General features: G+C 49.9%; 1 protein-coding gene and 1 long non-coding RNA gene across 2 annotated transcripts in view; one reads left to right on the top strand and one right to left on the bottom strand.

Moving 5' to 3' along the window:
* Positions 1–25,880, bottom strand: part of LOC140391630 (protein diaphanous homolog 3-like) — an 837,607-nt gene that overhangs the window by 753,719 nt on the left and 58,008 nt on the right. The window contains exon 3 of the mRNA XM_072476316.1: positions 12,243–12,410. Coding sequence (XP_072332417.1) covers positions 12,243–12,410 — 168 coding nt within the window. The remainder of the gene's footprint in view (positions 1–12,242; positions 12,411–25,880) is intronic.
* LOC140391631 (uncharacterized) overlaps positions 1–25,880 on the top strand; it is a 31,267-nt gene that overhangs the window by 2,780 nt on the left and 2,607 nt on the right. The window contains exon 2 of the long non-coding RNA XR_011935140.1: positions 14,282–14,396. This is a non-coding gene — a long non-coding RNA (uncharacterized lncRNA). The remainder of the gene's footprint in view (positions 1–14,281; positions 14,397–25,880) is intronic.

A 25,880-nucleotide genomic window follows, 5' to 3' on the forward strand; every position in this document is an offset into this window, starting at 1 on the left:
CTAGGCCATGTAAAGTACAGTGCTGTGGTTGAAGAAAAGCACTGGGAAGGCCCACAGCAGTATAAACCTCATCCGATTTCCAATTTTCTCGAGCTATTACAAAGAGTATTCCAGGCTCATGTTAGCTCCCTTCTCTCTGCACAGATGCTGTCAGACCTGCTGAGATTGTCCAGCATTTTCTGTTTTTGTTTAAGCCAAACTACAGTTTATTTCAAAGGCTGTAGTCATCTGGGAAGGCCACTTACAATAAGAAACATGGACGGTCGCAAAGCATAATGGGAAAAATGGACAATGTAAGGTTCAGGCAGGCTCAGAGCCTGAATGTATATTTGTGAGCGAAGAATCCAGACAGTATCGAAACCCCCAACCAATCAGCATTTTGATGGGCCATCTCTGTAAGACAAAAGACTGATACTTGAGCAACCAATACAATCCCAGACATTTTGGCGCCACTCCCTGTACCCAGGAAGCATCAACAGGGTCAATGACCGCTTAGGACACGCCCAGCCATCAAGGCACCCGCCCCTTTATTGGCTCAAATCAAATACAGCGATCAAGAACTACCTATTTAATGGGGTCCAAACCGAAGGACCGCCCAAAAGAGCGCGAAACTCCCCAAAGAAAAAAAAGAGAGACCACCATGTGTTCGATCTCTCTTGGACCTGGCACTCCGGCAACGTCTACCTCCAATTGCAGCACCACCAGAAGCAAGTTCAAGTTCAACGCTCGCTACCAGACAGATGAGCCCAGCTGAGCAGCAGTTATTTCTCCAGACCTGATAGACACAGAATCGAGCAACGGCCACTGTTCCTCTGACCTAAGCTGGGTGCCTGAAGTTAAGTACAGGTTGTCATAGTTGATAGGTGTAGTTTAACTAGTAGGGTCTATGTTGCATGATTAATTGTGTGTGTGTGAATAAAGTACCCTTGATCTTGAACGAACGAACTGGTGTTTGGCTCTTTGATCGATATCCAGTTGAACCTTGTGGTGGTATAATTTGATACCTGGCGACTCTGAGCAATATAATATCGATATCCAAAGAAAGAAGGGCAATCTTATTGATTGTCATATTTATAGCAGGTAAAAAAGGCAACAAGGCACTGTTTGAGGATAATTTCTCTGAACATGCCCATATCTGGCAATTTAAATTAAATTTTAATAATGATCTAATGGCTTCACAATTTCTTTTAAGAGCCATAGGACTAGATCTCGATGTTGCACATAGAGGGCACGATTTTCCCAAAAAATGACTAATTGTTATTTTGGGCGGGTTTCACGGGGTCATTCCCCGCAGATGCTTGGGTGTGATCCAGATCACAATTCATCCACACATATCTTTTCTGGAGTGGGGAACTAAAGGCGCTGGTAAGGCTGATTCCTCAGAGATCGGGGCATCGAGAAACTCCAGTCTCGAACTAGCGGTGCATATTTAAATGCCCATAAATATGGGCATATAATGTGTCACAGTACTGCAGAGTGGAAGGAGACCTAAAGGGTCGTAACGTCTGGAAACATTAAATATGAACATCAGGAGTTGGGAGTCCAAGGGAAGAACCAGAAGCTTGGTTGCAGTCTGGTAGATTGCTGGAAGAGACAGTCTTCATGTTTGGGAACATGGAGAATTTACCACGGAACGATCACAGCAAGTACAAAGAAGAGTGATGTCGGAGACCAAGAGCATGATCAGAGGTGCAGGAGTTATCTGAAAGCAGTGTCAGTTTTGACAGTGATGGGAAGGTGGATTGGAAACATGTCAGCAATGAGGTGATCATAACAAGGAATGGGATTTCTGAAGAGATGGATTGCAAGGAATAGGATCTGTGGATTACAAGCAATTGCACCCTTTCCACCAACGGGCCCGCCTTGTGGAGTCGGACATGCCTACAGAGCAGGACGGGTCCTGGAGCTGCGAGGTAAGTCGGGAGCGACACCCCGGATGTGGACTTCCTGGGGAAGGCAAAAAGACGTTCATGGGGTGTGTTGTTAGTGGCGGTGCACAGTAGTGACCGAATGGAGTGTAGTGCATCAGGGAGGACCTCCTGCCAGCGGGAAGCCGGGAGGTTCCTGGACCGTAGGGCCAGTTGGACGGCCTCCATACAGTCCCATTCTCCCTCACAACCTGTCCGTTTACCTGGGGGTTGTAGCTTGTCGTTCTGCTGGAGGCGATACCCCTGCTGAGCAGGAACTGACGCAGCTCCTCACTCATGAAGGAGGATCCCCCGTCACTGTGGATGTAGGCGGGGAAACCGAACAGAGCGAAGATTGTGTTGAGGGCTTTGATGACAGTGTCAGACGTCATGTCGGGGCATGGGATGGCGAAGGAGAATCTGGAGTACTCGTCGACCACACTGAGAAAATAGGTGTTACGGTCGGTGGGGGGGGGGGGCCCTTTGAAATCCACACTTAGGTGCTCAAAGGGGCGGGAGGCCTTCACCAGGTGCGCACGGTCCGGCCGGGAGAAGTGCGGCTTGCACTCCGCACAGACCAGTCAGTCCCTGGTGATTGTCCGTACTTCCTCGACAGAGTAGGGCAGATTGCAGGCCTTTATGAAATGGTACAACCGTGTGACTCCCGGGTGACAAAGACTGTCGTGCAGGGTCGGGAGTTAGTCAACCTGTGCGCTGGCACATGTACCTCGGGATAGGGCGTCTGGGGCTCGTTGAGCTTACCGGGGCGATATAAAATCTCGTAATTGTAGGTGGAGAACTCGATCCTCCACCTCAAGATCTTATCATTCTTGCTCTTTCCCCGCTGTGTTTTGTTGAACACGAAGGCTACCGACCGTTGGTCAGTAAGGAGAGTGAATCTCCTGCCGGCCAGGTAATGCCTCCAATGCTGCATAGCTTCAACGATAGCTTGGGCCTCCTTTTCGACGGGTGAGTGCCGAATTTCTGAGGCATGAAGGGTGCGGGAAAAGAATGACACGGGCCTGCCTGCCTGATTGAGGGTGGCGGCTAGGGCGACGTCTGATGCGTCGCTCTCTACTTGAAAGGGCAGTGTCTCGTCTACTGCGTGCATGCTGGCCTTGGCGATATCGGCTCGGATACGGGCGAAGGCCTGCTGTGCCTCGGCCGTCAGGGGAAAATGGGTGGGCGGGCCTTGTCCTCATAGTTTGGGACCCACTGAGCGTAGTACGAAAAGAACACCAGGCAGCGTTTGAGGGCATTGGGGCAGTGGGGGAGGGGGAGCTCCATGAGGGGGGGCGTGCAGTTGGGATCGGGCCCCAGAACTCCGTTCTGGACCACATAGCCAAGGATGGCTAAGCGGGACATGCTAAACATGCACTTCTCCTTGTTGTAGGTGAGGTTTCGGAGAGTGGCGGTGTGGAGAAATTTGGCACGGTTGGCGTCGTGGTCCTGCTGATCATGGCCGCAAATGGTGACGTTGTCTAGGTATGTAAAGGTGGCCCGCAAACCGTACCGGTTGACCATTCGGTCCATCTCCCTTTGGAAGACCAAGACCCATTGGTGACGCAGAAGGGAACCCTGAGAAAGTGATAGAGGCGGCCTTCTGCCTCGAAGCAGTTTACGGACGGTCCGATTTACGAATGGGAGCTGGTGGTAGGCGCATTTGAGGTCTACAGTTGAGAAGACCCGGTACTGTGCAATCAGATTGATCATATCAGATATGCAAGGGAGGGGGTACGCGTCGAGCTGCGTGTACAGATTGATGGTCTGGCTGTAGTCCACGACCATTCTGTGTTTCTCCCCAGTTTTAACTACTACCACTTGGGCTCTCCAGGGGCTGTTGCTGGCCTCGATGATACCTTCCCGAAGCAGCCGCTGGACGTCAGACCTGATGAAGGTCCTGTCCTGGGTGCTGTCCCGTCTGCTCCTGGTGGCGACGGGTTTGCAATCCGAGGTTAGATTTGCGAAGAGAGAAGGCAGATCGACCTTTAGGGTCGCGAGGCCGCACACAGTGAGGGGTGGTAGGGGCCCGCCGAATTTCAGGGTTAGGCTCTGGAGGTTGCAATGGAAATCGAGGCCTAACAGTAGGGCAGCGCAGAGATTCGGGAGGACGTAGAGGCAGAAGCCGCTGAATTCTATGTCCTGGACTGTGAGTGTGACCACACAGTACCCCCGGATCGCCACGGAATGCGATCCGGAGGCCAGGGAGATTCTTTGATTGGCGGGGTGTGCCGCGAGGGAGCAGCGCCTTACCGTATCCGGGTGGATGAAGCACTCGGTGCTCCCGGAGTCCAGCAGGCAAGAGGTCACGTGTCCGTTGACTTTCAGGCTGGTCGATGCGGTGGCCAGGTTGTGCGGACGAGACTGGTCGATGGTCACGGAGGCTAGTCGCGGTCGGTCGTCGCTGGTGTAGGATGACGGGGAGCCCGGGGTGCCCTGGTCCTGGAACGCTGGCGGTGCCCAAGTGCCGTGGGGGAGGCAAGATGGCGGCGCCTGAAGATCTCAAGGAGGGCAAAATGGCGGCTGAATATCTAGAGGAGTACAAAATGGCGGCGCCCATGGGCCGTAAGTGGCGGAGGTTGAACAAGATGGCGGCGCCCATGGGCCGCACGTGTGGCTCGGGGGGGGGGGGGGGGGGGGGAAGATGGCGGCGCCCACTGGCCGCGTTGGTCTGAGGGAGAGAAGATGGCGGCGCCCACTGGCCGCGTTGGTCTGAGATGGAGAAGATGGCGGCAACCACTGGCGTGATCCGGGGAGGTGAAGATGGCGGCGCCAATTGTCCGTAAACGAGGGGGGTGGGGACGATAGCGGCGACTGCATGGGCCTGGCACACCACGGCAAAGTGCCCCTTCTTGCCGCAAGCTGGCCGCAGAAATAACATCGGGGACCCCCAGTGTTTGCTGTCTGGCGCGTGGCGCAGCCGTATTGGCTGGATAAGGCCCCCGCTGGGGCGGTCGTCTGTGGTGTCCACGATGCGTAGGAGGGGTGGGCCGCACGGATGGGGGTGTAGGCCTGAACGTTGCGCGAGGCGACCATCATGGAGAGAGTTAGTTTCTATGTCTCCGCTAGGTCAAGCGTGGCCCCCTCTAACAGTCGCTGGCGTATGAGGTCCGACCCAATCCCCGTAACAAACGCGTCCCACATAAGGAGGTTTGAACGTTCAGTGGTCGTAACGGCCTGACAGTCACAGTCCCGGACGAGTGGGATTAGGGCCCGCCAGAAGTCTTCTATGGACTCACCAGGGAGTTGAGAGCGAGTGGCGAGTACGTGCCTGGTGAAGAACGTGTTCGTCTTCGGAGCGTAATTCTCCTTGAGGAGCGTCATGGCTTCGGCGTAGTTCGGCGCGTCCTGGATTAGCGGAAAGACGCTGGAGCTCAACCTTGAGTAGAGGATCTGTATCTTCTGAGCCTCCGAGACAGGCGTGGCTGTGGGTTGATGTATGCCTCGAAGCAAGCTAGCCAGTGTTGAAAGTCCTTTTTGGCGTCGCTTGAATGCGGATCCAGCTGCAGGCGATCCGGTTTGATACGGAGGTCCATCTTTTGAAAATCTTTGTGCAATTGATCGTGCATCAATTTATTGGTCTAAGACTGGAGTTGGGTACAACTGAGGCTTTATTGCTCCAAGATGTGTGGCCTCCCACAGCAGCTGGCGGAATGGCTGCAGCATGGAGGACACACATATTTATACTCTGCCTACTGGGCGGAGCCAGCAGGCAGGGACTACCAACGTACCTGTGGTACAGGTCCTACCATACATCCTCTAATAGAGGTGCAACAGTGGTTTACCACAACCCCCTCTCCTCGCTGATGTCTTGCTCTTTATAACCCCCTCTCCTCATTGAGGTCTTGCTCTTTATACCCTCTCTTCGCTGAGGTTTCACTCTTTATACCCCCTCTCCTCGCTAAGGTCCAGCTCTTTATACCTCCTCTCCTCGCTGAGGTCTTGCTCTTTATACCCCTTCTCCTCGCTGAGGTCTTGCGCTTTATACACCCGCTCATAACTGGGGTCTCGCTCTTTATAATCCCCTGTCCTTGCTGAGGTCTTGCTCTTTACATCCCTGTCCTTGCTGAGGTCTTGCTCTTTCTTCCCACTCTCCTTGCTGAAGACTCACTCTTAATACACAGCTTTCCTCACTGAAGTCTCACTTTTTATACACTGCTCTCCTAGCTGAACTCTTGCTCCTTACACCTCGCTCTCCCCACTGAACACTTGCTCCTTATATACCATTCTCCTCGCTTTCCATACCCAGCTCAGTTCTCATTCTTTACTTTGAAACCTTCAACATTCATTCTGATCAAAGGAGAACTGAAAGCATGTCACTCAAACAACACTAAACGTAGTAAACTGGAATAAAATTACACGTACATGAATTTGATTGTTTTGTAAAGAGAAAACTTTGGCTTTAATAAATCAGAGATTAAACTGGAGATAGAGTATGCGTCACAAAAATAAATGCAATTCAAACAGAAAATATGGCAAAAGGGAATAATAACCTGTTCACACATTATCAGGCTCATCTCCCCCAAATGGCTAACAATATAAACAACCAATATCCATTAAACAAGCCTCCATTCAGAAGTTGCTGCTTCGTCAGTATTATTTCTGATCAGTTCAGAGCACTATAACTGACTGTTTGTGAAATTGATCGTTACTGAAGTATACACCATGCTTAGGTTTGAAATAGTAGAATCTACACTTCACATTGGCGGGGCACATTAGCACCGTGATTAGCACTGTTGCTTCACAGCGCCAGGGACCCAGGTTCGATTCGCGACTTGGGTCACTGTCTGTGCGGAGTCTGCACATTCTCCCAAAGTCTGCTCCAGTCTCCTCCCACAAGTCCCGAAAAACATGCTTGTTAGGTGAATTGGATATTCTGAATTTTCCCTCAGTGTACCCAAACAGGCACCTTAGTGTGGCAACTGGGGGATTTTCACAGGAACTTCATTGCAGTGTTAATTTAAGCATACTTTTGACACTAATAAAGATTATGATTACATCAAAGGGATAATACTGACAAATTAGATTGTCAGGACATGCCTAAGCACTTAAGAGCCACTGGAGTACTTTGGAAGTATCGCCATCTTCAGTTACACCCTGATATCATGCCATTTATTACTTGAAAAATAAAATTCAAACCAGATTTATCGAAGTCCAATTTTTCTCACTTGCAATTCACACAGGTTTCAGATTTGCTCTAAATCTCCTGGAAAATTGCGCATCTATGATTATGTATTTGTCTATGTTAATTTATATACGATTTAATTGTGGATTTAAATGTGGAACTTTTAAGCCTAGACCAGAGAGATTTGGAGTAAGTGTGATAATTATATCAGGTTTGTCACATCCCCCAGATAAGGAACACACATTTTTGCAGGTGGTAATTTATCACCATACTTAGAATCATGGAATCCCTACAGTGCAGAAGGAGTCCATTCAGCCCAACAAGTCTCCACTGGCCCTTGGAAAGAGCACCCTACTTATGCCCATGCCTCCACCTTTCCCCGTAACCCTACCTAACCTTTTGGATACTAAGGGGCAATTTAGCATGGCCAATTCACCTAACCTGCACATCTTTGGAATGTGGGAGGAAACCGGAGCACCCAAAGGAAACCTGCACGGACACAGGGAGAAAGTACAAACTCCACAAGTGACCCGAGGCAGGAATTGAAGCCTGGTCCCTGCAGCAGTGCTAACCACAGTGCCACCATGCCGCCCCAGCACACCCTGACACCCACCAGTACAACCCCTCTGTGGCCAAGAGCGGTTCCCACACAAGCCACCTGCCATAGACCCGTCACCGATGCATCAAGCGTGCGGCTCAGAATGCCCCCTCAGTCCCCACAGATAATAAGCGGGAAAGGGTCCAGACAGGCGTTCAGAGTATCAGAGTCCTCTCCCGCGATGTGGAACAGGTCCTGGATATCACAGAGTTGGCCGAGGAGAGAGCGGTAACTGACAGCAAGGTTAGCTTGCACGTGGAGGTGAGGATCCACTGTCCCTTCACTCAGATGACCTGTCTCAGTGAGTTGTTCATGTCAGACAGAATGATCTTTCGCTCTCACCGACCACATGTCCATTCTCTCGCAGGATATCCACCTGATAGGGCTGGGCCATCCGGGGTCGTGTCCACCACACAACAGAACACCTCGGAGGACAGCTCCAAGGAGACCACCATTGACACAGCTATCACCCCCAACTTCTAACAGCAGTCGGAGATCTGCTGGATCCCAGAACTCAGCTGGGTCCTAGTCAGATGCCGAGCCTCTGGGCAAGGTTAACCTGGAGCTGAGGCAGACACTGGGGCACAAACTTGAGATTCAGGAAGCGGTTTAGCGACTCTCAGGCAAGTGCATAGCCAATTGAAGGAGTCCAAAAGGCTGTGAGTGCTGGAGATGGCAGTGGCAGTGCTTGGCACCGAGGCCAACAAAGCCAGAGTGACAACCGCAGTGGAAAGCCTGTAGCACGACATCAGCGGCACGAGTCCAAGATGTGATTCAGTCAGCACCAACCATGGCTGAGGGCCTTGACATCATGTTCCAGTCTCCAAGGGATGTACCACAGATGCAGGTGGACATTGCCGGGATGCTGCAGAGAATGGCCCAATCACCAAGGAGTGTCCCAGTAACTGAGTAGCATCGCCAAGGGCGTCAATACCATGGCGCAGACAACGGGGAGGTACCAGGACCAGAAGAAGCAGATGCCACAGAGGACACTGGTGCTCACTCCAGCTGCCTCTCCATCCCATGAAAATGGCCAGAGTCCTCTAGGCACCATCTGGGAGGAGAGAGCGGTGGAACCAACCGGGGGCCTGCCACCAGGGAGAGGATGACAGACTCTCCCTCATTTGAATCCCTCCCTCCGGGCAACGGCAGGTCTCAATGTCAGCGGGCAGAACAGGGTGGCACGTCGATGCCAGTGACACTTTTAAGTCGGCTGGACCCTCCGGTTCCAGGTCCCCCAGAGGAGGTCCACAAAGGGCCATAGGGTGCGAGAAGCAACAGACTACCTCATCCGCTGATGTGCATCTTGGGGATGCAACTAGACATAACCATAGAGAAGATTAAGATTGAGCATCACTGAGTGGGTACCGGGGGGCACCACCTAGGAATGGGAGCTTTGTATGCTCACTATTAAAACACGTTACACCTGATACTTGTGAAGCTTCCATCATGTTATTCTTCACAACAGGCCTACCCCTCCGAACGTAACCACTTACCTTACGCAAATCCAGCCCTCCCATCCAAGAGCAGCTGCCGACCCAGGAAGCGGGAAAAACACCGGTCTGAAGGAGAGATTTAAATTACGCGGCTTCAAGACTCCCCTCCCCAGCGTACCCCTAGCAAACGTCCAAGTCATTGAGAACAAGCTGGATGACCTCAACGCTAGATGTCCCTCCCAGAGATAAGTGAGGAACTGCTGTGTGCTCTGCTTCACCGAGACATGGCTAACTCCAGCCACACCAGACTGTGCCATCCAACCCGAAGGCTTCTCGATCCACCGGATGGACCGCACAATGGCCTCAGGCAAGTTTAAGAGTAGGGGTGTTTGCCTCCTCACCATCACCTCCTGGTGTTCGGATGTGGTGTCCTTAGCGTGCCTCTGCTCCCCGACCCAAAATACCCAACAGTGAAGTGTCGTCCTTTCTACCTCCCACGTGAATTCACCTGTGTACTCATCACAGCAGTTTACATCCCACCCCAGGCAGAAGTGAAGAACGCACTTGACGAACTGCACTCCAATATCAACAACCAAGAAACAAATCACCCTGCAGCCCTGACAATCGTGGTTAGAGACTTCAAACAGGCCAACCTCAGGAAGGTTCTACCCAAACTCCATCAACATATCTCTTGCCCCATTAGAGATCCCTGTTACACAAGCATCAAAGGTGCCTACCACTCCACACCCCGACCACACTTTGGCAAATCCGACCACATGTCGGTACTCCTAATTCCGGCTTACAAACAGCAACTCAAGCATGCTGAGCCAGCCAAGAAAACAGTTCAGTGCTAGTCAGAGGCATCAGGGGACATCCGCCGCGACGGCGCAAGTCTGTGGATTGGTCCATATTCAAGACCGCGGCAGCTAACCTGCAAGAGTATGCAACCACCGCCACAGACTTCATCAGTAAGTGTGTCGAGGACTGTGTACCAAAGAAGACAATAGAGATGTTCCCCAATCGGAAGCACTGGCTTAACCCAAGGGTTCACTCCCTGCTCAAGTCCCGGACGGAGGTTCAAATCTGACGACCCTGACCTATAAGAAATCCGGGTACGACAGGGGTAAAGCCATCAGGGATGCCAAAAGACAATACCGGATCAAACTAGAGTCGCAAGCCAATGACACAAACCCACGACGTCTATGGCAAGGCTTACACGAGATCACAGGGTACAAAACAAAGCCAGGCGGAATCTCTGGGGTTGGCACATCCCTCCCCGATGAACTTAACAAGTTCTATGCCCGCTTTGAATAATCAGTCAATACATCAGTGCCACCTGCCCAAACAGCACTGGACACACCAATACCCACTATTACAGCCTCAGTGGTAAGAGCTGCCTTCTTGAAAGTGAACCCGCGCAAAGCAACGGGCCCCGATGGAGTCCCTGGGCGAGCACTCAGATCCTGGGCAGACCAGCTAGCAAGTAAATTTGCAGAAATCTCCAACACCTCACTTATCTGCTCCAAGGTCCCTACCTCCTTCAAGACCACCATAATACAAGTACCAAAGAACAACAAGGTAGCCTGAGTCAACAGATGTCAGGGCCACCGGTTGGCAGTCGTTTTCATGAAATGCTTAGAGCGGCTAGTCATGAGACGGATCAATGCCAGCCTCCCAGATGGTCTTGATCCACTGCAGTTCGCCTATCGCCACAACCGGCCCTACAGTCAATACACGAACACTCGACAACAAGGACACCTAGGTCAGAGTGCTGCTCATAGACTATAGCTCCACCTTCAACACCATTATCCCGGCAAGACTAATAACCAAACTCTGCAATCTTGGACTTGACCCCTCCCTGTGCAGCTGGATCCTTGACTTCCTCACCAACAGACCGCAATCTGTCAGAATAGGTAACAGCATCTCCTCGACAATAGTCCTCAACACCAGGGCCCTTCGAGGATTTGCTCAGTCCTCTGCTGTACTCCCTATACACACACGACTGTGTGGCAAGATTTAACCCCAATTCGATCTAAATGTTTGCGGGTGATACGACTGTGGTGGATCATTTCTCAAACAACGACGAATCAGACTACAGACGGGAGAGAGATCACTTGGTTGCATAGTGTACCGAAAACAACCTCTCTTTAAATGTAGGCAAAACTAAGGAACTGATCATCGACTTCAGAAAGCGTAGCACGACACACACCCCAGTGTACAAGAATGGCTCCGAAGTGGAGATGGTCGGAAGCTTTAGGTTCCTAGGGGTGACCATCACCAACAGTCTGTCCTGGTCCATTCACGTTGATGCAACAGTCAAGAAAGCCTAATAACGTCTCAACTTCCTACGGAAGCTAAAGAAATTTGGCATGTCTGCATCGACTCTCACAAACTTCCACAGATGTGCATCCTATCCTGCTGCAGCACAGCTTGGTATGGCAACTGCTCGGTCCAAGATCACAAGAAACTGCAGAGTGTGGTGAACTCAGCCCAACGCATCACACAAGCTTGCCATCCTCCCATTGATTCTGTATACACCTCCTGCTGCCTCAGGAAGGCAGACAGCATGATCAGAGACCCCTCCCACCCAGGCTTTGCCCTCTTCCAGACCCTTCCATCAGGCAGAAGATACAGAAGTCTGAAGACCCACACACTGAGGAGTTCCAGTGAGCAGAGCTCCTCACTACAGTAAACGGAACTAAATGCAGCCATGGCCACGCATTCTTTGACGAGGTCCTCGATCTATGCAAATGGCCGTTGATAGTGTGCTGTTTCTCGCCGCTCCGAACGCCAGGAAACACCCAGTTAATCGCACGCGCTATGGGACTCTGTTCCCATTTGGCCAGATTTCATCCCAAGTGTGGGTAAATACCGGTGTAGATCTCACTGAAAAGCCGCCAGGAAACATGCCACCAAACATGACACTCCGAAAATAAATCTCCCCGTTGTCAGAAAGTGTTTAAAACAGGGGTTATCTATAATTCAATGCATCTTCAAAACATTTGTTGCACATCTTGTATTACCATTACTGAATTTAAAAACAAGACATTAATTTTGTGAACAAATTTACATACAACTCTAAAATTACCAAATGGGTCGTAACTTTGGTTCAAAGGAAACAAATAAAACATTCTATGGAAGTAGCAGTCTGCGAGGTTACAAAAAAAAAAACTCACCATCATTTTTTCAAAGAGTAAAATTACTTCCTGCTCTGGCAGCTGCTTTGAAGAATCTTCATCTTCTGGCGATTGTGCAGGCCAATCACGACCGGAAAGATGTGCTTGCTTAAGAATTGGCCTTCCCCGTCTGCTGCCTGTAACTCGGATACTGGCAAACCTGTCCAGCTACAAAAAGTTAAAAGAATTTACAACCAGGTTTGTTTGTACATTCTAGTGATTCAAATTAAAACTTTAGATAAAAGGTACACAAATCCACAATAAGTCTACAAAATACGATATCTCTTCTATCTTATAGAATCATAGAATTTACAGTGCAGGAGGCCATTCAGCCCATCGAGTCTTCTGTACCAGCCCTTGGAAAGAGCACCCCATTTAAGCCCACATTTCCAATCTATCCCTGTAACCCAGTAACCCCACTTAACCTTTTTGAATACGAAGGGCAATTTAGCATGGCCAACCCACCTAACCTGCACATCTTTGGACTGTGGGAGGAACCGGAGCACCCAGAGAAAACCCACGCAGACGTGGGAGAGCGTGCAGACTCCACACAGACAGTGGCCCATGCCGGGAATCGAACCTGGGACCCTGGAGCTGTGAAGCAACTGTGCTAACCACTGTGCTACCCATTATAATTAAAGTAACGTGGAAACAGAGCAGTAGAAACATTTTTCACTATGCCTGGTATGCTTATTATGCACCATCCAGGGAAGTGACAAATATAACTCACAGCTTGTGAGTAATGAAGGTCTCAAATTCCTTCAGCACTATTGTCGCAAACAAATTCTGAAAGTCCCACGTACCAGAAATAAAACATATTAGTAATTCAATTCTAAAATATTTATATGCCACCAATTTTCTCCAAGCTCCTAAATCCAATCTAGTTCCTGATCAAAAAGTCCACCTAAATCAAAAAAATCATGAAGTGATACACTGAGAAGAAACCCAAGTCATATTATTCCTTTGTACACCACATGGCTATGTTAACCCACTGGAGCAAGGTTGTCAAATAAAAACTGGTTGGTATCAAAAGCAATCTCAGATACAAAAATACAATACCAGCAAACTCCTCATTATGGAATATAGCACCACGGAAATATATATGCTTGGGCACTACTCTTTTACTGCAGTAAACTGCAAGCTCAAGAGCATCATGATTTTGAAGTGGGGAGCAAAAATAAAAAACATGCATCCCCAAACATTTGGGATTGGGCATTAACTGGCAAGATTCATTCAATCCAGCAATAATTATTTTTGCTTTGGTGTTTGTTTCAGTTTTAGCCACAATTTTATTTTGACAGTTGTGTTCACTAAATGTATTCACTTAATACAGCAGTTTCAACAGATGGCCTTTAATAGGCGATCTGTACTTACATTCAAGAGCATACACTTATTTGGAGCCTGCGATAAATATGCTTATTTAAGCACAACTGCAGTCTGCAATTCTCATTCAACTTATTTTTGCCACAAGACCACACTTGCTAAAACTGAAAGAATTAAAGATACCCCGTGGAAGGATCAGGACTGGGTACAAATGTATAAAATACAAGGAAAATGACTAGGTTCAATTTCAATGTCAAGAAAATATAGATAGTTATGCTGCAGGTTTGAACTGGAAGAGTGTCCTGTACTTCCTTTAAGGATTGGTTTATTCATGAAAGTGACATTTTGGGGCATAAATTCAAAGTTTAGGCAAAGTAATGACTGTACCCAACAATGTCTGTGCTTGAAAAACTCAAAATGTAGTGTCAAACGTTAAATGTGATTCTGCAATTGGACAATACCTGCTAACCAATCTTGATTGTGCTAAAAATTACACTGCCAACTAATTTAAGAATGTAGAAACAAGTACTATCTAATGCAATCCACTTTTTTTGTACAGTGTAAGATTGAGATAGATCTAAGATATTGATTTTCAAGAAGACCACAAAAAAAAGCTCCCAACCCTGAAAACAGTACCAATGATTTTTAATTTGGAAAAATAAGATAATGAAGGAAGAATAAGGCAACTCAATCCATGTTAATTTGTCAATCCACAGATGATGTGCCCAGTACAGCATTCAACTAGCTCTTCAATGATTTCAAAGCAAAGGACATTGAATGTCAGAGGTCTGGGACTGGAAGTTTCCGAACGTTGTATTGCTAAAGAAAAAGGTGAGAGGGATAAACCAGCCTAACATCACAGATGACAAAGTTTTTGAAAATGAACGTTTATTTGCAAAGGCAATCAAAGGGAGTCACCTCTGAAAGGCAAATCGTGGCTGACTAACTTTTTCAAAAATATTTTCATTCAAGGCTTTTTACATATAGTCAGAGAACTATCAGAAGACCAAACCATCAACATGAACAAAAACCACAAGCCCTCAACCTCCCACGGTACCAACACCCCACCTCACTCTCCTACTTTTTCCCCCCCTCATCCCTCCCACTCCCAACCCTTCAATCCACCTTGAAGAAATCAATAAACGGATTCTACCTCCAGGTGAACCCCACCTCCGACCCCCGCAAAACGAACTTGACCGTCTCCAATACCCGCGTCTTCGAGTCCCGCCAACACAACAAAATCCATCTCCGTGCTATCAGGGAGGCAAAGGCCAACATGTCGGCCTCTCTCCCCACTTGGACTCCCGGATCTTCCAAAACCCCGAAAAACGCCACCTCCGGAGTCAGGTCCACCCTCCTCCCAGAATCTCAGACATGCATCTAAGAACCATTGCCAGAACCCCCTCAACTTTGGACGCGATTGCCCACCGCGCCCCCCACATACACCTATTTCCACCCGTGCAAACAACCGGCTCATCTTCGCAACCTTCATGTGGGCCCGATGCACCTTAAACTGGATGAGGCTTAACCTTACACACGACGAGTATGTTCACCTTCCGCTGGCCTCTTTCCACATCCCGGCCCGCACCTCCCCACCCAATTCCTCCTCCCATTTACGCTTAATTTCATCCAACAGAGTGTCTCCCGCTCCATCAACTCACTGTAGATACGGATATGTTCCCTTCTCCAATATAATCCTCTGACAACAACTTGTTCTGCAACACTGGAGGTGGTTGTTATATTACGTGATTGTAACACGTTGTTACTCTTTTGCTTACTTCCAGAATGGTCTGATGGTTGTAGTTCAGTGAAACTATTAGTCTTCAAATTAAGCAAATAACATTTAATGAATAACGAACGAATATCAATGAGTTTGTTTACTCTTCTACAACTAATGATTAAGTAAATAAGAAGTATAAATAATGTTTAACCACACGTGCCAACTAAGCTATCTCTCTCCAACACTCTGCTATCTCATCACTCCTGATACAAAGAGGCGGGAAGAACCTCCGAGTTCAGTTTATACACATGGATCTAGTGTTGCCACCTAGTGGTTGTCTAGCAATAATAATAATCTTTTATTGCCACATGTATGAAGTTACTGTGAAAAGCCCTTAGTCGCCACATTCAGGCACCCGTTCGGGAAGGCCGGTACAGGAATTGAACCCGCGCTGCTGGCCTTGTACAAACCAGCTGTCCAACTCACTGAGCTAAACCGGTCCTATAATAATAACAATCTTTTATTGTCACAAGTATGAAGTTACTGTGAAAAGCCCCTAGCCACCACATTCCGGCGTCTGTTCGGGTAAGCCGGTATTGGAATTGAACTCACACTGCTGGCCTTGTTCTGGATTATAAACCAGCTGTCTAGCCCACTGAACTCAAACCAGCCCGATGATACAGTTGTTAACCCTTTACATACCAGCAGGTATACAGATCACTACAGGCAACCCCGGGAAGGACAGCACTTCTCGCCTCAGAAAACCCCTCTACTGCAGGTACCTAAATCCATTCCCTTTTGGCAACTCATATATCCCCAGCCCCCAAAACCTAACCCCTATAAACAAGTCCCCGCCTGCCGTCACCCCGGAACACACCTATGATTGTTACATATCGGCACCCACAACGACACTGCTTCCAACCCGAACTGTTGCCTATGCTGGCTCCACACCAACGCCAAAATCACCACTGGGCTCACAGAGTACCTGACCGACGAGAACAGTAGGGGAGCCAAGGGGAGCCAACAGCAGTGCCCTCAAACACATGCCCCTACACGACAGCGGCAACATATTCCACCTCTTGAAATCCGCCTTCATTCTCTCCACCATTTGTGCCAAGTTCAATTTGTGTGGCTGAACCCAGCTCCGCGCGACCTGGATTCAGAGATACCGAAAATCCGCCCCCACCACCCAAAACGGCAACTCACCTAACTTCCTCTCCTGCCCTCTATCATTGATCAGGAATACCACACTCTTCCCATGTTCAATTTGTACCCTGAAAACCAGCCAAATTCCCCCAAGATCTCCATGATCCTTTCAAAGCTGTCCACCGGGTCCAAAATGTATAGCAACAGATTGTCCGCATACAGCGAGACACTGTTCTCTGCCCACCTCCTGCTTAATTCCTTTCCAAACCCTCGACAATCTAACTGCTCTGTCACCTCAGCGAAAAGCAACAGACAGAGCAGGCACCCCTGCCTCATCCCCCGATGTAGCCCAAAGCAACCCAAACTTGTCCTGTTCGTCCAAACGCTAGCCATCGGTGCCCTGTTCAGCAGTTAAACCCAACCCACGAACCCCTGGCCAAACCCGAACGACCCAACACATACCCCTACTCCATCCAATCAAAGGTTTTCTCCACTTCCATTGCCATTACTACTTAGACTTCTTCCCCTCCAAACGCATCAGCCTTTGCACATTCGGCAACAACTGCCTTCCCTTCACAAATCTTGCCTGGTCCTTCCCTAGCACTCCTGGCACACAGTCGTCTCTCCATGTCACAAACACCTTCACATCACCATTAAGAGAGAGAGAGAGAGAGAGAGGCTCCCTTCTACCCCTCGCCTCATTGCACATCCTCGCTAGCAGAGGGCCCAGCTCTGCACCAAACCTCCTATAAAAATCCACTGGGGACTCAGCAAGCCCAGAGACTTTCCCTGCCTGCATCACACCCATGCCGTCCTTAGCCCTACTTGGTTCCCCAGTCCCTGCATCTCCCCACCTCCACCCTGGGGAACTCCAACCCGCCCAGGAATCCTCTCATACCCTCCTCCTCAAGCGGGGTCTTTTACTCGTAGTGTCTTGAAGGCGGCCTCAAATACCCAATTCACCTCTTCAAGGTCCGCCACTCATTCCTCACCCTCCCAATCTCCTTCGCCGCTTCCTCTGCTGGTGGGCCACCTTCCTACTCGCCTTTTCCTCATACTCATACACTGCCCCTCTGGCCCTCCGGAGCTGCCCCATCACATTTCCTGTGGACACTAACCCAAACTCCATCTGGAGTCTCTGCCTCTCCTTTAACTACCCCTCCTCCGACACGACCGGAGTACCTCGGATCCACCCTCAGAATCTCATCTACCAGCCTCACACTCTCCTCTCGTTCCACCCTATATGCCCGGATCAAAAGAAATTTGCCCCAGCTACCTCCTTGAGTGCCTCCCACAGCATGGCAGACATGACCTACCCAGTGTCCAGCAGTTCCACATAGCCGTGAATGGTGGTCCGCACCTGCTCATCCGCCAACGGTCGCACGTCCAACCTCTACTGCGGCCATTGGGCCTCTCCCTGAACCACCCACAAATCAACCCAGTGCAGCACATGGTCGGAAACCACAATCGCCAAGTACTCCAAGTCGACCGCTCCCACCAGTCATCAGCCTCCCAACACCCCCCTCCCCACCAATCATCAGCCTATGCATGTCCAGGTCCAGGATCTTCCCGAACACCCGTCTCAAAGTCCACGTTGTCCAAATTCGGGGCATAAACATTCACCAGGACTACCGGCATCCCCTCCACCTTCTCACCGACCATAACATATCTACCCCTGGGTCGGGCACAATGCTCCCCACCTCAAACGCCACTTTCTTATTTTAAAAAAATATATATTTTTATTAAGGCAAAATTTTTGTAACAATAACAAAAATAACAACATTAACCTGGTAAAATAAACATTTCCACACCAGACCCAATCTTCACACACCTCAACCATCTAACACCACCGACCCGCCCGCCGCCCCCCCTTCAGAATGCTGCTTCTGCCGACATTTTAATTTTCCCCGAGAAAGTCGACGAACAGCTGCCACCTCCGAGAGAACCCCAACATTGACCATCTTAAGGCAAACTTTATTTTCTCAAGACTGAGAAACCCAGCCACGTCACTAACCAGGTCTCTACATTCGGGAGCTTTCAGTCCCTCCACATTAAAAGGATCCGTCTCTGGGCTACCAGGGAGGTATAAAGGCCAGGGCGTCGGCCTCTTTGACTCCCTGAACTCTCGGATCTTCTGACACTCCAAAGATCGCTACTTCTGGACTCGGCACCGCCCGGGTTTCTGGCTCCGGGGACATTGCCTTCGCAAACCCCTGCCAAAACCCTCTGAGCTTCAGGCATGCCCAGAACATGTGGACATGGTTTGCTGGGGTTCCCGCGCATCTATCTTCTACCCCGAAAAACTTGCTCATCCTCACCGCCTTCATGTGTGCTCGGTGGACCACCTTAAATTGTCTTAGGCTAAGCCTAGCACATGATGTGGAGGAATTGACCCTGCTTAGGGAGTCCGCCCATAGACCCGCCTCTGACTCTCCTCCTAGCTCGTCCCTCCACTTGCCCTTAAGTTCCTCCACCGGGATTTCCTCTGCCTCCAACAGCTCCTGGTAGATATCCGACACCTTCCCCTCCCCCACCCAGGTACCGGAAACTACTCTATCCTGTATCCCCCGTGGCAGCAGCAGCGGAAAGGCCAACACCTGTTTCCTCAGGAAGTCTAGCACTTGCAAATATCTAAAACCATTCCCTAGCGGCAGTTTAAATTTATCCTCAGCGCCTTCAAGCTGGGAAAGCTCCCATCTATAAACAGATCCCCCATCCTTCGAATTCCTGCCCTCTGCCAGCTCTGGAACCCACCATCCAGCCTGCCCGGTACAAACCTGTGGTTGTTACAAATCGGGGTCCAGGCCAATGCACCCTCCACCTTCTTATACCTCCTCCATTGCCCCCAAATCCTCAGTGCCGCCACTACCACCGGACGTGTGGAGTATCGGGCCGGCGAGAGCGGTAGAGGTGCCGTCACCAGTGCTCCCAGACTGGTGTCTTTACATGACGCCGCTTCCAACCACTCCCATGCTGACCCCTCCCCCATTACCCACTTCCTAATCATGGCTATATTAGCCGCCCAGTAGCAGTTGCAGAAGTTCGGCAGCGCCAACCCACCCTCCCCCCGACTACGCTCCAACAACATTTTCTTCACCCGCAGGGTTTTATTCGCCCACACAAAACCCGAAATCATCTTGTTCACCCGCTTGAAAAAGGCCTTAGGGATGAAGATGGGGAGGCACTGAAAGACAAACAGAAATCTGGGGAGGACCGTCATTTTCACGGTCTATTACCCTCCCAGCCAGTGACAACGGGAGCATGTCCCATCTCTATAGTCCCCTTCCATTTGCTCTACCAACAGGGATAGATTAAGCTTATGCAGTGCCTCCCATTTCCGAGCCACCTGGATTCCCAGATAGCGAAAGCTCTTCCCTACCATTCTAAGCGGCAGCTCTCCCAGTCTCTCCTCCTGCCCTCTAGCCTGAATCACGAACATCTCGCTCTTCCCCCATGTTCAATTTATACCCCGAAAAACTGCCAGATTCCCGCAAGATCCGCATAACATCCCCCATCCCCTCCAACGGGTCCAAAATGTACAAAAGCAAATTGTCCACGTACAGAGTGAGAGAGCCGGTGCTCCACGCCCCCTCCCCCCCCCCCCGAACCAGTTCCCGCCAGTTCCTCGAAGCTCTTAACGCCATGGCCAGAGGCTCTATAGCTAGAGCAAACAATAACAGGGAGAGGGAGCACCCTTGCCTCATCACTCGATGTAATTTAAAATACCCCAACCTCAGCCAGTTCGTAAGCACGCTCACTACAGGCGCCTGGTAGAGCAACCGCACCCAGCCAATAAAGCCCTCACCAAACCCAAATCTTCCCAGTGCCTCCCACAGGTACTCCCACTCCACCCGATCAAAAGCCTTCTCCGCATCCATCGCTACCACCACCTCCCCTCTTTCTGAGGGCATCATAATAACATTGAAGTCTCCGAACGTTGGCCTTGGGTTGCCTGCCCTTAACGAACCCCGTCTGGTCTTCCCCATCACCCCCGGAACGCAGTCTTCTATCCTGGTGGCCAATATCTTAGTCAACAACTTGGCATCCACATTCAAAATCGAGATTGGCCTCTATGACCCACACTGCTCAGGATCCTTCCCCCATTTCAGAATAAGTGAAATCAAGACATGCAACATTGTTGGGGGAGGATTCCCTTCTCTCTAGCCTCGCTAAATGTCCTCACCAGCAGTGGGCTCAATATCTCGGAGAACTTCTTATAAAATTCCATCGTCCGGCCCCGGAGCTTTGCCCTCCAGCCCCTTGATTATTTCCTCATTCTCAATCGGGGCTCCCAGCCCCTCCACCAGATCCTCCTCCACCCTCGGAAACCTCAACTGACCCAGAAATTGCCTCATGCCTCCACTCCAGCCGGGGGTTCCGACTCATATAATTTACTGTAAAATTCTTTTAAAACTTTGTTCACCCCCCCCCCCCCCCCCCCCGGGTCCAAGACCATGTTACCATCCCTATTCTTCACTCTACCAATCTCCCTGGCCGCCTCGCTCTTCCAAAGCTGTTGCGCCAACATCCTACTCGCCTTTTCCCCGTACTCATAAACCGCCCCCTTTACCTTGCTCAACTGTTCCACTGCTTTCCCTGTGGTCAACGACTCAAACTCCGCCTGTAACTTCCGCCGCTCCCTCAGGAGCCCCGCATCCGGGGCCTCGGTGCATCTCCTGTCCTACCTAGCACACGCCTCAAATTCCACATCATCCCAGTTCGGAACATATATGTTCACGAGCACCACTCTTACACCCTCCAACCTTCCACTCACCATTATGTACCTATCCCTCTTATCTGATACGATTCTCCCAACCTCAAATGCCACTCGCTTACTAATCAAAATTGCTGCCCCCCTGGTCTGAGTCCAGCCCTGAGTGGAACACCTGGCTAACCCATCCCTTCCTCAATCTCGTCTGATCTATGACCTTTAGATGTGTCTCTTGTAGCATTGTCACGGTTGCCTTCAGCTCCCTTAGAGCCCTCTTGACCGGCCCATTCAGTCCTCTCACGTTCCACATAATCAGCCTGGACGAGGGGCTACTGCCACCACCACCACCACCACCCCCCCCCCCCACCCTGACTAGCCATCACCCTTTTTAGGCCAACCCCGAGCCCGCGCCCCCCGCTTCCCCGAGTACCCCCATAAGCAGTAGTCGTTCCCGACCTCCCATTTATTCCCCGATAATAGTTCCTCCCCTGTCAGCAAAGCAGCGTCCCCCCCCCCACCACCCCCCCCCCCAGCACCAGAAACCTCATCCCCCAGGTCAAGTACCAGCTTAACACTTGCTCACCCCCCACTGCGCTTCAGAGAGTCAGCTGAACCATGCTGACCCCGATAACCCCCGCCCCTGGCGCCAAACAGTCTGTCGCCCTATTGTTCGAACATCTCCTCCCCCCCCCCACGAATAAACCTTTTAACAGCATCACATTCCCCAGTAAGTAAACAGCCGCAAAAAAAAGAAAAAGAAATTAACATAAACCAGTGAAGAGACAATCACTTAAAACAAAACCCTGTCTCCCGAAGAATAGCTCTAACTTCAAGACCCCCTCCACCCCCCCCCCCCCGCATCAAATCCCTGCAAGACAAAGCACCCTCCAACAATCACCACAGCCCATTATTTCACCCAGAATGACATTAAAATAAAAAATAAAATGTTTATGGTACAGTATTACGAACCACCGCTACAAAACTTCTCCATAGCTTAAATGTCCTTTAAATCGTCTCCAGCTTCTTTTCTTTAATGAATAAAGAACAAAGAACAAAGAAATGTACAGCACAGGAACAGGCCCTTCGGCCCTCCAAGCCCGTGCCGACCATACTGCCCGACTAAACTACAATCTTCTACACTTCCTGGGGCCGTATCCTTCTATTCCCATCCTATTCATATATTTGTCAAGATGCCCCTTAAATGTCCCTATCGTCCCTGCTTCCACTACCTCCTCCGGTAGCGAGTTCCAGGCACCCACTACCCTCTGCATAAAAAACTTGCCTCGTACATCTACTCTAAACCTTGCCCCTCTCACCTTAAACCTATGCCCCCTAGTAATTGACCCCTCTACCCTGGGGAAAAGCCTCTGACTATCCACTCTGTCTATGCACTCATAATTTTGTAGACCTCTATCAGGTCGCCCCTCAACCTCCTTCGTTCCAGTGAGAACAAACCGAGTTTATTCAATCGCTCCTCATAGCTTATGCCCTCCATACCAGGCAACATTCTGGTAAATCTCTTCTGCACCCTCTCTAAAGCCTCCACATCCTTCTGGTAGTGTGGCGACCAGAATTGAACACTATACTCCAAGTGTGGCCTAACTAAGGTTCTATACAGCTGCAACATGACTTGCCAATTCTTATACTCAATGCCCCGGCCAATGAAGGCAAGCATGCCGTATGCCTTCTTGACTACCTTCTCCACCTGTGTTGCCACTTTCAATGACCTGTGGACCTGTACTCATAGATCTCTTTGACTTTCAATACTCTTGAGGGTTCTACCATTCACTGTATATTCCCTACCTGCATTAGACCTTCCAAAATGCATTACCTCACATTTGTCCGGATTAAACTCCATCTGCCATCTCTCCGCCCAAGTCTCCAGACAATCTAAATCCTGCTGTATCCTCAGACAGTCCTCATCGCTATCCGCAATTCCACCAACCTTTGTGTCATCTGCAAACTTACTAATCAGACCAGTTACATTTTCCTCCAAATCATTTATATATACTACAAACAGCAAAGGTCCCAACACTGATCCCTGTGGAACACCACTGGTCACAGCCCTCCAATTAGAAAAGCATCCCTCCATTGCTACCCTCTGCCTTCTATGGCCTAGCCAGTTCTGTATCCACCTTGCCAGTTCACCCCTGATCCCGTGTGACTTCACCCTTTGTACTAGTCTACCATGAGGGACCTTGTCAAAGGCCTTACTGAAGTCCATATAGACAACATCTACTGCCCTACCTGCATCAATCATCTTAGTGACCTCCTCGAAAAACTCTATCAAGTTAGTGAGACACGACCTCCCCTTCACAAAACCGTGCTGCCTCTCACTAATACGTCCATTTGCTTCCAAATGGGAGTAGATCCTGTCTCGAAGAATTCTCTCCAGTAATTTCCCTACCACTGAAGTAAGGCTCACCGGCCTGTAGTTCCCGGGATTATCCCTGCCACCCTTCTTAAACAGAGGAACAACATTGGCTATTCTCCAGTCCTCCGGGACATCCCCTGAAGACAGCGAGGATCCAAAGATTTCTGTCAAGGCCTCAGCAATTTCCTCTCCAGCCTCCTTCAGTATTCTGGGGTAGATCCCATCAGGCCCTGGGGACTTATCTACCTTAATATTTTTTAAGACACCCAACACCTCGTCTTTTTGGATCACAATGTGACCCAGGCTATCTACACCCCCTTCTCCAGACTCAACATCTACCAATTCCTTCTCTTTGGTGAATACTGATGCAAAGTATTCATTTAGTACCTCGCCCATTTCCTCTGGCTCCGCACATAGATTCCCTTGCCTATCCTTCAGTGGGCCAACCCTTTCCCTGGCTACCCTCTTGCTTTTTATGTACGTGTAAAAAGCCTTGGGATTTTCCTTAACCCTATTTGCCAATGACTTTTCATGACCCCTTCTAGCCCTCCTGACTCCTTGCTTAAGTTCCTTCCTACTTTCCTTATATGCCACACAGGCTTCGTCTGTTCCCAGCCTTTTAGCCCTGACAAATGCCTCCTTTTTCTTTTTGACGAGGCCTACAATATCACTCGTCATCCAAGGTTCCCGAAAATTGCCGTATTTATCTTTCTTCCTCACAGGAACATGCCTGCCCTGTATTCCTTTCAACTGACACTTGAAAACCTCCCACATGTCAGATGTTGATTTGCCCTCAAACATCCGCCCCCAATCTATGTTCTTCAGTTCCCGCCTAATATTGTTATAATTAGCCTTCCCCCAATTTAGCACATTCATCCTCGGACCACTCTTATCCTTGTCCACCAGTACTTTAAAACTTACTGAATTGTGGTCACGGTTACCAAAATGCTCCCCTACTGAAACATCTACCACCTGGCCGGGCTCATTCCCCAATACCAGATCCAGTACCGCCCCTTCCCGAGTTGGACTGTTTACATATTGTTTTAAGAAGCCCTCCTGGATGCTCCTTACAAACTCCGCCCCGTCTAAGCCCCTGGCACTAAGTGAGTCCCAGTCAATATTGGGGAAGTTGAAGTCTCCCATCACCACAACCCTGTTGTTTTTACTCTTTTCCAAAATCTGTCTACCTATCTGCTCCTCTATCTCCCGCTGGCTGTTGGGAGGCCTGTAGTATACCCCCAACATTGTGACTGCACCCTTCTTATTCCTGATCTCTACCCATATAGCCTCACTGCCCTCTGAGGTGTCCTCTCGCAGTATAGCTGTGATATTCTCCCGAACAAGTAGCGCAACTCCGCCTCCCCTTTTACATCCCCCTCTATCCCGCCTGAAACATCTAAATCCTGGAACGTTTAGCTGCCAATCCTGCCCTTCCCTCAACCAGGTCTCTGTAATGGCAACAACATCATAGTTCCAAGTAGTAATCCAAGCTCTAAGTTCATCTGCCTTACCCGTAATGCTCCTTGCATTAAAACATATGCACTTCAGGCCACCAGACCCGCTGTGTTCAGCAACTTCTCCCCGTCTGCTCTGCCTCAGAGCCACACTGTCCCTATTCCCTAGTTCTCCCTCAATGCTCTCACCTTCTGACCTATTGCTCCCGTGCCCACCCCCCTGCCATACTAGTTTAAACCCTCCCGTGTGACACTCGCAAACCTCGCGGCCAGGATATTTATGTCCATACATCGTCCAGCGTCTCAAAATAAAAGTCCCGTTCCTCGTGCGTAACCCACAGTCGCGCTGGGTACAGCATCCCGAACTTCACCCCCTTCTTGAAGAGGCTCTCCTTTGCCCGATTGAACCGAGCCAGTCTCTTGGCCAACTCCGCTCCCAGGTCCTGATAAATATGCAACTCACAGTTCTCCCACTTGCTGCTCCGTTCTTTCTTGGTCCACCACAAGACGTGTTCCTTATCCGTAAAACAGTGAAAATGTACCACCATGGCCCTCGGCGAGTCATTCGCCCTGGGCTTCCTCACGAGGGCTCTGTGCGCTCTATCCACCTCCAGGGGCCGAGGGAACATCCAGCCCCCATCAGCTTCTCCAACATGAGGTCCCGACACATGTGCCCTCGCATCCGATCCCTCACTGCCTCAGGGAGGCCAACAATTCTGAGGTTCTGCCTCCTGGACCTATTCTCCAGGTCCTGCAGCTTCTCCTGCATACTCTTCTGGCGGTCGTCCAACACCTCCACCTTGTTCTCCAGCACGGTTATATAGTCCACCTGGTCGGATAACTTTTGTTCGATCTCCCGTATCGCTTTCCCAGGATCTCCTGATTCAAGACTACTTGATCAAGGTCCCCA

Source organism: Scyliorhinus torazame, chromosome 15 (genome assembly GCF_047496885.1).
Source record: "Scyliorhinus torazame isolate Kashiwa2021f chromosome 15, sScyTor2.1, whole genome shotgun sequence".
Taxonomy (NCBI): domain Eukaryota; kingdom Metazoa; phylum Chordata; class Chondrichthyes; order Carcharhiniformes; family Scyliorhinidae; genus Scyliorhinus; species Scyliorhinus torazame.